The sequence below is a fragment of the Camelina sativa genome, chromosome 8, assembly GCF_000633955.1.
Source record: "Camelina sativa cultivar DH55 chromosome 8, Cs, whole genome shotgun sequence".
Classification (NCBI taxonomy): domain Eukaryota; kingdom Viridiplantae; phylum Streptophyta; class Magnoliopsida; order Brassicales; family Brassicaceae; genus Camelina; species Camelina sativa.
In genome coordinates this window covers 27,559,285-27,572,717 of record NC_025692.1, presented here as the reverse complement: position 1 = coordinate 27,572,717, position 13,433 = coordinate 27,559,285, and the positions used below count along the sequence as shown (strand labels likewise).

At 40.2% G+C, this 13,433-nt stretch overlaps 4 protein-coding genes across 4 annotated transcripts in view; 3 read left to right on the top strand and 1 right to left on the bottom strand.

Annotated features, from left to right (window-relative positions):
* LOC104709021 (F-box/LRR-repeat protein 3) lies at positions 850-4,625 on the top strand. The gene is made up of 8 exons (XM_010425685.2): positions 850-1,517; positions 1,905-2,030; positions 2,443-2,547; positions 2,676-3,072; positions 3,155-3,284; positions 3,361-3,655; positions 3,750-4,001; positions 4,185-4,625. The coding sequence occupies exons 1-8, from the start codon at positions 882-884 to the stop codon at positions 4,236-4,238; spliced, it is 1,995 nt and encodes a 664-aa protein (XP_010423987.1). The 5' UTR covers positions 850-881; the 3' UTR covers positions 4,239-4,625.
* Positions 6,581-8,437, top strand: LOC104709020. The gene has a single exon (XM_010425684.2). The coding sequence runs from the start codon at positions 6,680-6,682 to the stop codon at positions 8,225-8,227; it is 1,548 nt and encodes a 515-aa protein (XP_010423986.1). The 5' UTR covers positions 6,581-6,679; the 3' UTR covers positions 8,228-8,437.
* LOC104709019 (probable protein phosphatase 2C 65) lies at positions 8,527-11,400 on the top strand. The gene is made up of 5 exons (XM_010425682.2): positions 8,527-9,746; positions 9,939-10,241; positions 10,330-10,444; positions 10,563-10,786; positions 10,870-11,400. Exons 1-5 carry the CDS (start codon positions 9,543-9,545, stop codon positions 11,167-11,169), a joined length of 1,146 nt encoding a protein of 381 aa, XP_010423984.1. The 5' UTR covers positions 8,527-9,542; the 3' UTR covers positions 11,170-11,400.
* Positions 12,449-13,433, bottom strand: part of LOC104709018 (cation/H(+) antiporter 27-like) — a 3,481-nt gene continuing 2,496 nt past the window's right edge. The window contains exons 3-4 of the mRNA XM_010425681.2: positions 12,860-13,402; positions 12,449-12,732 (exon numbers count right to left, since the gene is read on the bottom strand). Coding sequence (XP_010423983.2) covers positions 12,517-12,732; positions 12,860-13,402 — 759 coding nt within the window. The 3' untranslated portion in view covers positions 12,449-12,516. The remainder of the gene's footprint in view (positions 12,733-12,859; positions 13,403-13,433) is intronic.

The window sequence follows — 13,433 nt, the reverse complement described above, 5'->3', positions numbered from 1 at the left end:
TTTTTTTGTGAATAATATAAATGCAACAAAAATATATACTCTTTCTGAGATGGTGTTGGGAAATAAGTAAATTAATTCAAGGGATTGGAGAAGGGATTTAAAATATAAAAAGTGAAATTATATAGTAAAATAAAAATAAAAAAGAAAGAAAGAGATGATAAGAGGAGGGAAGTATCTGGGTCTCGTACAGTCCGCACTCGAATCTGTCCTTCCTCGCATGCTTACTCCACCATATATACACACACTTACTTACCCAATGGCCTAACTTGTTGATTGCGACTTCTCCTTCCCCCTTTTTCCTTTTTTACCTTTTTACCCCTCTCCGTCCTTTCCCGTACGGTTCTCTCTCTAATCTTATTTATTTATTTTATCTTTTTCCACAATTACACATTTACCCTCCCCTTCTTCCAATTTTTTTTTTTTTTTTTTTTTATTACTACATACAAAGAAGCTGGTCGTTAAAGTTAGTTGAGAAAAAGAAGCTGTTGGATGTTTTGTTATCTTTTTTCCACAATCAAATGTTTCATTGCATGCCAAAAAAAAAAAAAAGACAAAAAAAGTTCAAACGTTCTGTATGTTTTATTTTGTTAAATCATTGAGTAATGAGTATATATGAGTGTAAATAAATAAGAGGTTGAACAGGAAGGGCAAATAAGTAATCTTCGTAAAATCCTTCTCCGTCAAGGCTCTCTCTCTATCTCAAAAGTATAATTATTACTATTATTATTACTCGGGTTTTTCTGTCTATCTCCCACAGAAAAAGAAACTGTTTGTTTTCTTTAATCTGTTGTTTTTGTGGGTTGGGGGTTTTTCCAAATCCTTCAGAAANTTTCAAATCCGTGAGAAAATTTTGATTTCTTTCCCCAAAAAAAAAAAAAAGGATGAAGAAGGTAAAGCATCAGCAGATGAAGCCTTTCGATCTTCTCTCGGAGGAGCTGGTGTTCATCATCCTCGACCTCATCTCTCCAAACCCTTCCGATCTCAAATCCTTCTCCCTCACTTGTAAATTCTTCTACCAAGTCGAGGCCAAGCACCGCAGATCCCTCAAACCTCTCCGTTCCGACTACCTCCCTCGAATCTTGTCCCGTTACCGCAATACCTCCGATCTCGATCTCACCTTCTGCCCTCGCGTCACTGACTACTCCCTCAGCGTCGTCGGCTGCCTCTCCGGCCCTACTCTCCATTCCCTCGACCTATCCCGCTCCGCCTCCTTCTCCGCCGCGGGTCTCCTTCGGCTGGCCGTCAAATGTGCCAATCTCGTGGAGATTGACCTGTCCAACGCCACCGAGATGAGGGACGCGGACGCCGCGGTGTTGGCGGAGGCCAGGAGTCTCCAGAGGCTCAAGCTTGGCAGATGCAAGATGCTGACGGACATGGGAATCGGATGTATAGCTGTTGGATGCAAGAGGCTCAGTACGGTCAGCTTGAAATGGTGTGTTGGCGTCGGAGATTTAGGCGTCGCTTTGCTTGCCGTCAAATGCTGTGACATTCGCTCCTTGGACCTCTCCTACTTGCCTGTATGTAACCTCTCTTCCCCTCTCTCTCTCTCTCTCTCTTTCAGTTTCCGATTCATAATAATAGTAATATATGGTAATAAGTCTTTCGAATTATATATAGTAGTAGTCACTGTTTCTAAATTAGGGATTCGATTTTTTCTATTTCTGTCACCTGCAATTTGTTATCGTCGTCGTCACTCGGATAGATTTGATTTTATATACATAGGTTTGTTTCATTTTGGTCTTTGAACATATATATATCAGACACATAATCAAGTGTCATATATATATATATATATATTTGGATTTTTGATATTGAAAGAAGAACACTGGATAACGCAAACCTATTTGACCTTGGATACTAGTTAACATTTGTGATTCCTTTGTTTCATCATCATATTTCGACAGATCACAGGCAAGTGTTTGCATGATATTCTGAAACTTCAACACCTTGAAGAACTTCTTATAGAAGGATGCTTTGGAGTTGATGATGACAGTCTTAAATCACTCACACATGATTCCAAGTCATTGAAGGTAACCCTCTCCTCCCAAGATTTCTTCTTTTACTTTATACATTATCACATCATCATAGGATTGGAATTGTCTTGAATGTATCCAAATGATCACTTTTTAGTTGATAGTTTTAGAATAGAAAATTTTGTATTCTCTGTACGTTTCCTCCTGCTTGCTCTGGAAACCTTTTAACTATTTTTTTTAAAGAGAATGTATTAACAGGTTTGGTGGACACTTTCGACGTCTCTTTCTTTGTAATATCACTTGGAAATATATTAAACGCTATAAACAGGTTATATCCTGTTTCATATATGCTTTTGACTCCCAGAGTTATTTTATCATTGAAAGTCTGATGACTGGAGTTGATCATTCTAACATCCATCTTAAACATAGACATTTGAGATTTTACTTACCAAAAACCTGTGTTCTGCAGAAGCTTAATGCATCGAGCTGCCAGAATTTAACTCAGAGAGGTTTAACCTCACTTTTAAGCGGGGCAGGATCTCTTCAGCGACTTGATTTAGCACATTGTTCTTCTGTAAGTTCTTGGTTTACTCATTAGCACTTGAACATGCTTTGCTTCTTTAGTTTGTTATGGCTTGTATCAAACCATTGGCTGATTTAGTCTATGATGCCTTCTTATATGAGGTTTGTTTACTGATTTAGGTGATTTCATTGGATTTTGCAAGTAGCTTAAAGAAGGTTTCAGTATTACAGTCAATCAGGCTGGATGGTTGTTCTGTTACATCTGACGGTTTGAAAGCGATAGGCACTTTCTGCAATTCCCTGAAAGAGGTTAGCCTAAGCAAATGTGTGACCGTAACTGATGAAGGTCTCTCTTCTCTAGTAATGAAACTGAAAGACCTCAGAAAACTTGACATCACATGTTGCCGGAAACTAAGTGGAGTTTCAATCACCCAAATCGCCAATTCTTGTCCCTTACTTGTCTCTTTGAAGATGGAGTCTTGTTCTCTTGTTTCCAGAGAGGCCTTTTGGTTGATCGGACAGAAGTGTCGGCTACTTGAAGAGCTTGACTTAACTGACAACGAGATTGATGATGAAGGTTCTTTCTTTTCTTCTGATTAATTCTTTGATTTATGATCTCTGGATTTTACCTTACCGCGTTTGACTTTCCTCTGATGCAGGACTGAAATCCATATCTAGTTGTCTTAGTCTTACCTCGTTAAAGCTTGGAATTTGTCTTAACATAACAGACAAAGGGCTCTCATATGTTGGGACGTGCTGCTCAAATCTCCGTGAACTCGATCTTTACAGGTTTGTCGCCTAGAAACTTATTCAGTAGTGGGTCAAAATAAGATCAAAAATCTCAATCTAGTCCCATCTACTTCAGGTCGGTGGGAATAACAGACATAGGCATCTCCTCGATCGCCCAAGGCTGCATTCATCTCGAAACAATTAACATATCATACTGCCAAGACATCACAGACAAGTCCCTGGTTTCATTGTCCAAATGCACGTTGTTACAAACATTCGAGGGTCGGGGATGTCCTAACATCACGTCCCAAGGACTTGCGGCCATTGCTGTTCGTTGCAAGCGACTTGCCAAGCTCGACTTGAAGAAGTGCCCATCAATCAATGATTCTGGGTTGCTAGCTCTCGCTCACTTCTCGCAGAATCTCAAACAGGTAATAAACCGCTGTTGAATCCTTAATTTACAGCTGAAACAGTAGAATAGACCGTTGAATCGATGATCTCTGACACTGCGGAAACATGTTGCAGATAAACGTGTCGGACACGGCGGTGACAGACGTGGGACTTATCTCCCTAGCCAACATTGGGTGTTTACAGAACATAGCGGTAGTGAACTCGAGTGGTTTAAGCCCGAGTGGAATAACAGCAGCCTTGCTGGGGTGTGGAGGATTAAGGAAAGCGAAACTCCATGCTTCCCTAAGAACATTCCTTCCTCTGTCTCTAATCCACCACTTGGAAGCTCGTGGTTGTGCTTTCCTCTGGAAAGACAATACACTTCAGGTATTTTATTTAACTCTTCTTCTTAAGCTGTGAATAATATACAGTAGTAGTTATATCTCAACACTAAATAGCTGCAAAAGTAGTTAGCTTTTGTTATGATTAACAAATTTTAAAGAAAAAACTAGGACCGATCGAGTCTGACAATCTGGGATTTTTTGTATAAATGTAATGATGTGGGAGCAGGCTGAGTTGGATCCTAAGTACTGGAAGTTACAGCTGGAAGATGTTGTGCCTTAAAGCGAGAAACGTGCTGAATGGAGAAGAGGGTTCCTATGGGAGACAGACAGGCCCATGTTGGGAACGTATAATAGGTGGAACATTTTTGGCTTTTGTGTTGACGGCGCGTGTACCCCACCCCAACCTTGCATTATAGATACNCCCCATGGTGATGATCCCGTTGTAATTTTTTTTTTTTTTTTTTTTTTTTTTTTTCTGGGTGCCTAAATTAGCGGACGTAACAGAGCACAAGGGATGCCTCTGTTCCTTTTTGACTTTTTCCTCCCTTCGTTTTTTTTTTCTATTTTTTTTTTTTGGATGCGACTTGCGACTTGTGAATGTGTGTGTGTAATCAATATGAGTATGTAATTTAATGCCTCATCAACTTGCCTCGGGAGGGCCTGCTTTTCCACGTCAGAAAATTCGCGTTATGCGATAAAGACCGTGACTCAGTGGGACCGTGCGCACTGGTCCACTCCAGGCTCTCACCACCTGTTCACAACCAAGAACAAACAAAAAAAGCGACTCGGTGTGACAGCTCAAACAACCCTTCTTCATTGCAATAACGGCTAGTGCTCCGTTCGATGCGCTCAAGACTTTTTTTTTTTTTCTAACACCCAAAGTGCCCTCTTCTTCATAGTTACCCTTTTTTCTTTTATTAAAAAACTGATTTTGTTTTTGTGTATAGAACAAACACATGTAGTCCAAGAAGTATCACCGGCAAATGATTGAGATCAAAATTTGTTTGCATCATAAAATAAAATAATAAACCAAATGATTACTTCCCTAATCAACATGCTTCTTTTTTTTTCCCCTTTTACCAATTTTTTTTTTTAAATTTGGCCTGATTACGCATTATGGAACCGCCCATAATTAAAACAGAGGATCCATTAATTTTATACTCTCTGTTTCAAAATATAGAATGTTTTAACTAAAGCACGCAGATTAAGAAGTTTTTACTTTTAACAAGTTCAACCAATCAGAAACAATACTACATAATAGAAAATATTAAACTAAACTAAAAGTTGTATAGAAACTTGAAAACATCATATATTATGAAACAAAAAACTTGTCTAAAACATCTTATATTTTGAAACGGAGTGAGTAATTAAATGCATCCGAAAAGATATTATTTAAGTCGAATATATCACCTTCTCTCCATTATGACTCAAAACCAATATAATCATAATACTATGGCTACATGTGTTTTTGCACCCTTCTTTTTTCCAAAGGCTTATTCTCACCATTGAGAGAGAAATATAATAATGTCAAGTGCAAGAGAGATTTAACGAGAAAGACTGATCCCCCATATACGGTCAACCACAGGACTCATCACATATATAAAATCATAGCGTTTATATACTAGTACTGTACTACAAAAAAAGAAAATAATACTAGTAGAGTATATAAACTAGTTATAACAGCAATGTAGTATGACTAATGGGGGCGCTACCATTCATACACTAAATGATGATCAGAGTTGTTAAGTTAGTTTATCAGTCATGACTCATAACAACAAGATTTAATATTACGTCTAAATTGAGTATAGTTTGATTTATTGCTTTAGTTACATTGGATCCACCAAACTTAAACTTTAGATTTCTCTAGGTTAAAGAAATCAGACAATTAATGATGAAAGGAAAGGATGGAACAAATAAAATAGTAATGAGAGTCAAAAGAAACACTAAAAACTCGAAATTACGATAGTACACCTCCTCCATTAAATTAATTGCTAATGATTAGTTTAGGGATTAAATAAGTCAGCGTGGCAATTCCGAAAATAAACAATAAAAACATGTCCTTAAAACACACATCTTCTTTTCCGCTGTAAGGAACCAACCGCGTTTAGAGAGAAAGAAACGCTTTGCTCGCTTTTTTTTTTCTTTTTTTTTCTTCTTCGTCTTCTCTCCCATCTCTCTCTATTGTTTGCTTCTCTGAGTCCAGATTCTCCCTATATGTCTCTCTCTCTTTCTTCCTCCTTCGCCGTATAGGTCAGTCACCGGAAAAAAAACTCAAACCGTCTCTATTCGCCCCTTAATAGTTTCCTTAAAACATCCGGCGAAGTATGCGCTTCTTTTGCCGTTATCCTCCTCCAACTAGTTTTTCGATCTGCAATTTTTATAGTCTATTCCCAACCCTAATCGGAGCTAATCACACCTCTGCTCGTTTCTCTTCTCGTTAGTCCTCCTCCTCGGATTTAGGGCTTCATTTTAATTTTATTTTTTCTCTTTTCCTCCAAACTAACAAAACAAATCAAAAACAAACCGAGAGCTATTCTTTCGTTCTTTAATTCTCTTCTTCTTCTTCTTCTTCTTCTTCTCTGTGTCTCTGTGNCTATTCTTTCGTTCTTTAATTCTCTTCTTCTTCTTCTTCTTCTTCTTCTTCTCTGTGTCTCTCTCTGTGTGTGTGTGTGTGAATTTTATTTTGTGAAGTAGTTTTTATTTATTTATTTAGCTACTACGATGGAGAATTCCATGGGGAAGCCAAGCTTCCTCCGGAATATAATGGTTCGTGTGCTCCTCTTCGGTGTTCTTATCATCGTTGTTCGCTTTGCTTATGTTGTCACCATCACCGGCGAATCATGCAATCGCGGCGATTTCTGCTTCTTCTCTCTCCCCGACAACCTCAACTTTGTCATCCCCGGTGCTTCCTCCGGCGCTTCTGCTATCGACGCCGTCAGATCTGCCTCCCCTGGCGATGATGATCTTCACACCACCAGGGATTGGATCAGCTCCGTCCGCTTCTACTCCTCCATCTTCCAGGATCTGATCGCCGACGGTTACCTCTCCCCGGATTCCAAGACGCTTTGTGTTGAAACCGCGTTTGGCCAGGAGGTTCACTCCCTCAGAGAGATTGGGGTCAAGAACTCCGTCGGCATCTCTAAGAAAGCTTTTAGGCCGTTGGTGGTGAGAGGCGAGGGCCACGCTATTCCTTTCGAGGATAACGCTTTCGATTTCGTCTTCTCCGGCGGTGGCCGCCTCGGAAAGTCGTTGAAGCAGTTGGAATTCGCAGATGAGATTACTCGGACGCTGAAACCCCAAGGGTTTGCGGTGGTTCATGTTGGAGCTACGGATACGTACAGTTTCAATTCATTCCTTGATTTGTTCAATTCTTGCAGATTGGTCAAGATGCGTGATATTGATGGTTTTGATTCTTCAATGCCTCATATCAGAGAGTTTGTTATTCAGAAACACTCTGATGTTATTGATGGTCATCCTCACCGGACTGCTGACTCCGGTGGTAAGTGCTGGATTCCTGGTTACAAAAGAGATTTGATTCGGGATGCTGAGCCACTCATTCAAGAGGAGCCTCTTAAGCCTTGGATTACCCTTAAGAAGAACATCAAGAATATTAAATACGTGCCTTCCATGGTAGATATACGTTTCAAGAGCAGATACGTCTACGTTGATGTTGGTGCTCGAAGTTATGGTTCCAGTATCGGGAGCTGGTTCAAGAAAGAGTACCCTAAGCAGAACAAGACTTTCGATGTTTTCGCCATTGAGGCTGACAAGGCCTTTCACCAAGAGTATAAGATTAAGAAAAAGGTGAACCTGTTGCCGTATGCAGCATGGGTGAAGAACGAGACATTGTCGTTTGAGATCAATCACGATCCCGGAAAGGAAGTGGAAGCTAAAGCCAAGGGCAGGGGAATGGGCAGAATCCAGCCGGTTAGAAAGTCTTCCTCCAGCTCAGGCGGTGACTTAGCTGGTGAGGTCAACTTGATTCAAGGGTTTGATTTTGCTGACTGGTTGAAGAACAATGTCAGAGACAGGGACTTTGTTGTGATGAAGATGGATGTTGAAGGAACCGAATTCGACCTCATCCCGAGGTTAATCAAGACTGGAGCTATTTGTCTAATCGATGAGCTCTTCCTTGAATGCCATTACAACAGGTGGCAGAGATGCTGTCCGGGTCAAAGGAGCCAAAAGTACAACAAGACCTATAACCAATGCCTTGAGCTCTTTACTTCGCTCAGACAAAGAGGGGTGCTTGTCCATCAATGGTGGTAACGCTTAGGACGCTGCATAATCTCTTTGTTTTATGCTTGGGTGAATATCGTTTCACCAATCTATAAAAATGTACTTTACTTTCTTCTTCTAGAATATAAAGCGGATATTGTAGGTTTCTATTACAAAAAAAAAAATACTCTCTGTCTGTGCTGGAAAATTCCCTTTACTGTAAGAAGTTTAGCTTGAAATGGAAATTTGAGTTTCTTTTTACTGTCAATTTTCTTGCTTCTGGTTGTTCTCTGCATCCAATGTATATATATACTCTAGTTTTGTAAGGATTTCGGCTTTCCTTGTCTATATATATGGAGGAAGAACCCAAAGTTTGTTTTCTGGAGTTTTGCTTCTTCTTCGATATTGTACTCTGGAAGAATGTTTCAAAGTGATCTTGTACAGAGTCCAAGCCTACAGATGGAGCAATGCATATGCCTTGAACCAGGTATGTTCGTCTTGCCATTTTCTCTCTATTAATAACGTTTTCTCAGATGGATTTTCTGCTAGACTTGCTCTTTTTGAAGACTATGGTATATTTAAGAAAATACTGTAGTTGTTTAGAGAAGTTATCTTGCTTATAAGTTTTTAAACTTTATTAAGAGCAATCAATCCCTTTTGTCTACTTACTTGATATGAGATATGAGAAGTTAACAAGAAACAGCCAATGGGTTATTTCAGTTTTGGTCCTTTTTCCTGTTCGTTAGTGTTAGTTACCAAAAGCGAGGCTGTGATTTGGTGAAGGAGAGAAGTTGGTAATCTTTTAGAGGAGGAAAATCTCTTAAGCCAGGTAAGTTTTTATTGGTAGTCTTTAGTATCCAATAATGGATGATACTCATCTAGATTTTCATCTATTTTTAGACAGAGAATAATAATCATATCTTTCTCCATCCCTGATCTTTCTCTCTCTCTCTCTACAGTTTTTTTTTGTTCATCTTGGAAAAAAACCTTTGACCTTTCCATTATAATTTTCAATTTAAGCTTTTCAACAAGAGACAAATGCCATTTTGTATTATTGTAATGTGTTGTTTGATCTAGCAATCATTCTTCTCATGAGCTTTTATTCATGCTTGTCTGTTATAGTTTCCCTTCTTTATCCTCCTCTCCTCTTCCTTTGACTCCTTTCCTCGATAAGGCCTCACAAAACGATCTCATGAAAAGATTCTTTTTCTGCAACTATCTGGTTGTTTCATTTCTGCCCTGTTCTCCTCGCTTCAATTACTTCTTCCAAAGGACCTGACCACACGTTTGTGTTTCCAGAAATTTCCTGTTTTGATTTGTTGCCGTGTTATTGTTTCTTGTTGCGTACCAGTCTCTTGCAGTCTAAATGGGGGTCTGCTGTAGCAAGGGCACAGGGATAGTTGTGGAGAATGGCACTGATGATAATAATGAATATGGAGATGGGGAGGCTGAGGTTAGGGACACAAATGATGGAGCCGTTATAAGGTCGCGTGGATCATCCAAACATGTTTCCATGGCAATCAAACAAGGAAAAAAAGGGATAAATCAAGACGCCATGACAGTCTGGGAGGTAACAGTTTGTTTCCTGTTGGGTCATTTCCTTTGTTTCTTGTTATCTTGGTTCGGTTTCAGGCGCTAGCATATGTGGGCAGTTCTGCTTTGTTTTCTTAATTTTCTGCTATCACATGGGTTTATACATTTTGATGCTGCCTCTCTTAAGGCAATGACCAAATCATATTCTGCATCTTAAACTTTGCTGCAGAAATTTGGTGGAGAGGAAGATATGATCTTTTGCGGTGTATTTGACGGTCACGGTCCTATGGGTCACAAGATTTCTCGTCAAGTATGTGAAAATTTACCTTCGAGGGTTCATTCGAAAATTAGATCTTTCAAAACTGGTGGTGAAAACATAGAGAATAATAGTTCACAGAGTCAGGAGGAACTCTTCCGTGAATTTGAGGACATTCTAGTGACATTTTTCAAGCAAGTAGACAGCGAACTTGGTCTTAACTCTCCATATGATAGTTTTTGCAGTGGTACAACTGCTGTCACCGTCTTTAAACAGGTAAAATCAGCAGTCTCTTAAGCTCTGTTAGTTCTTCAAGACAGTTGGTCAAAAAGGGATTGAAAGATGTTTTGTCAAACATTTGCAGGGTGACTGTTTGATGATCGCCAATTTGGGAGATTCACGAGCTGTTCTTGGCACCCGAAGCAAGAACAGTTTCAAAGCCGTCCAGCTCACGGTTGATCTGAAACCATGTGTCCAACGTTAGTATTTTCTCCTTTCTTTTGACTTTAGACTTTTAGTCAACAACTTTAGACTTGATGCCTCTTTAGAAGTACTTAGTTTTTCCTGAAGAAGTTTCATTTTTATTTCTTTTAACAGGCGAAGCAGAGAGAATAGTGTCATGTAAGGGAAGGGTGTTTGCAATGGAGGAGGAACCCGATGTTTATAGAGTGTGGATGCCGGATGATGATTGCCCGGGGCTAGCAATGTCAAGGGCTTTTGGTGATTTCTGCCTCAAAGACTATGGACTTGTTTGTATTCCTGAGGTCTTTTGCAGAAAAGTTGGTAGAGAAGACGAGTTTGTGGTTCTAGCTACCGATGGGGTAAACATCTTCTAGTATAGCTTTCAGTCTTGTAACAAATGCATTTCATGCTAAAAGGTTTATGTTTGTATTCGATGGAACAGATTTGGGATGTTTTGTCAAACGAAGAAGTGGTGAAAATTGTAGGTTCTTGTAAGGACCGGTCAACGGCAGCTGAGACGTTGGTTCAGCGAGCTGCTCGGACTTGGAGAACAAAGTTTCCAGCCTCTAAAGCTGATGACTGTGCAGTGGTGGTGCTTTACCTAAAGCACCGGCCTTACCCAAGAGAAGGAAACGTGAGCCGAGCAATGTCGACTATTTCCTGGAGATCAAGTAAGAGCAATAACGAGTGTTATGGAGTCGCACCATGGTCACAGATGGGTCTATCTCAGAGGGTTTCATAGTAGGACCATTGTATTTGTTATTGTTGTTATTTCTAATTGTTTAGTAAAATCTGAACCTGTTGAGTAAATAAGTCGATGCTGCTCAACATCAACTTTGTTTGTGCGTAAAAAAAAAAAAATTTGGATTCGAGTCCTAATGGATAAGGCGTTTGACTTCTAATCAAACGATATGGGTTCGAATCCCACCGGGTGTGTTGGTGAAATTTTGCTGAAGTTGACGAAAACAAATTAGAATTTTTGCTTATAGTTTTTCTAAATCGTAAAGTAGAGGAAATAAATTGCAAAGAAAATAACATGGTCTACTCTAGAGTTGTAGAATATTGGTGTTACTATTCACACAAATGACTAAACTCAAAACATTGATGATGATGTGACTCAGGAAACCAAAATGAAGTATTGACTTGACTAATCCAAATACTTGTTGTTTTGAGATCTTGGACGAGCTGACCTTCTTACTAGCACCAGTCCAACACTTGGTCTCTTCTCAGGTGGTATAGGACTTGGTCTCTTCTCAGGTGGTATATCCTATCAATAATCCAGGAAGGCGGAGGCCAAAACAGGTTGGCATATTCAGGGTGTTGGCGCACCAGCTTCATTTCCTGAGACCTAAAATCACACACTGCCACATCCTTATCTCCAATACTGCCAAGGTCTGTCCCATCAAAGATGAAACCGTGGAAGAAGACACTTGCTCCATAAAGAGGTAAAGTATCAGAAGCAGAAGCGGAAAATGTGGAACCATCAGCAAGGAACAACATTTGATCCCCAAGATCCTTAACCTCAACCCAACTCTGGTCTCTTTGCACAAATCTGAAGACTTTAATCTGGAGGGTTATATCAGTAGTTGCAATGGCAAAGGCGTGATTCTGGACATGAGAATTCTCGAAGTTCCAAAAAGTCATCCAAATCAAGTTGCCTGCTTAACATATCAACCAACAACATATCACCAGAGGGTTTAGGCTTGGCGGCGGCGGACGGACCGCCATGAAGAGCATACGGAACAGAATTGGAGGAGATGGAAAGGAGACTTGAGAGATTTCGAAATCAGCTCCAACAGATCCTTGGGAAGCCTTAAGTCCAATCATCCACCACGCTCCTTGAACTAATAGTAACTTGATATCTTCCAACATATCGGAAATGTTGTTGTGGATCTTACGGTTGATTTGGTTTTTTAAGTTTTATATAAATGGTTATGGATTTGTTTTTAGGCCCATACGGTTAAGGTAGTACGTACTTTTTCAAACTTTTGTGTGTATAAAAGACATTTTTACATTCTACAAAAAGGCTTTAATTTGTACAAATCCATACAAATTTGAAACTAGATAACTAAACCGTAATCGCCCCCCCTCATTGCTGGACCGCGAGAACCGAAACAGAGAGCTCGAGATCTTTGGAGACCAACAAATCTCCAACCTCTCCCAACTCCTTCATATCGCTCCATTCTGACAACCCTTCCAACATCAATAGATTCTCTTCGTGTCTTATCCCGACCATCATCAGATCAAAGTCGTCTCCTTCCTTCCTTAGCAACCCCAGTAGATCCACCGCTTCCTCTATTCTTATCTTTAGAATTGTCAGAAACAGATCAGGAACACATTATTAATAATTACGATCATGAGAAAAACCTCTGCTTTCGTACGTCTAAAAACAAGAATCTTTCTAAACCAAATAGAGACAAGGGTTTCTTTACCTCTCTGAAGACGATGTTTTTTTCGGAATTCTCTTTGCGGAAGACGTTGATGACTCTCATGTCATGCTTTCTCTCGACCATGTCTCTGAGCGGAGAGGCGCCGTTCTTGTCCACGAGCCGGAAGACATGGAGCTCGACGCTGGGATGGCTTGCTAAGCGTGTAGCATACGCAAGCATTTCGCGGTCATCCGGTCCACCTAAAAAGATGGCACATATATTGATGCTAAGTTTTTTCAGTGGGACGAATCTGAAGTCTGGGAGCCTTCCTCGGTCTATGAAAAGCGCAACGGAGCATGGACAGTTTTGCAACAGATTCCGACAAAGGAGCCTCTCCCACGACTCGATCCCGGCATCAAGAGTAAAGATTACAAGATCTGTTTCCTGGTCAAAGGCAATGGCACACACGTCCTCGTGCATGGTCTTTCGCGGCGCCACTGCAGTGAAGCACTCTATCAACACGGTCTCCATATTAGTATTCTCGTAGTTGTGGAAGGCCTTAACGATCTGGTCCCTTCGGCTAGGCACGATGAAGGGACTTATCTCCTGCGTGTGATGAATAAGTAGAGGAAGACTA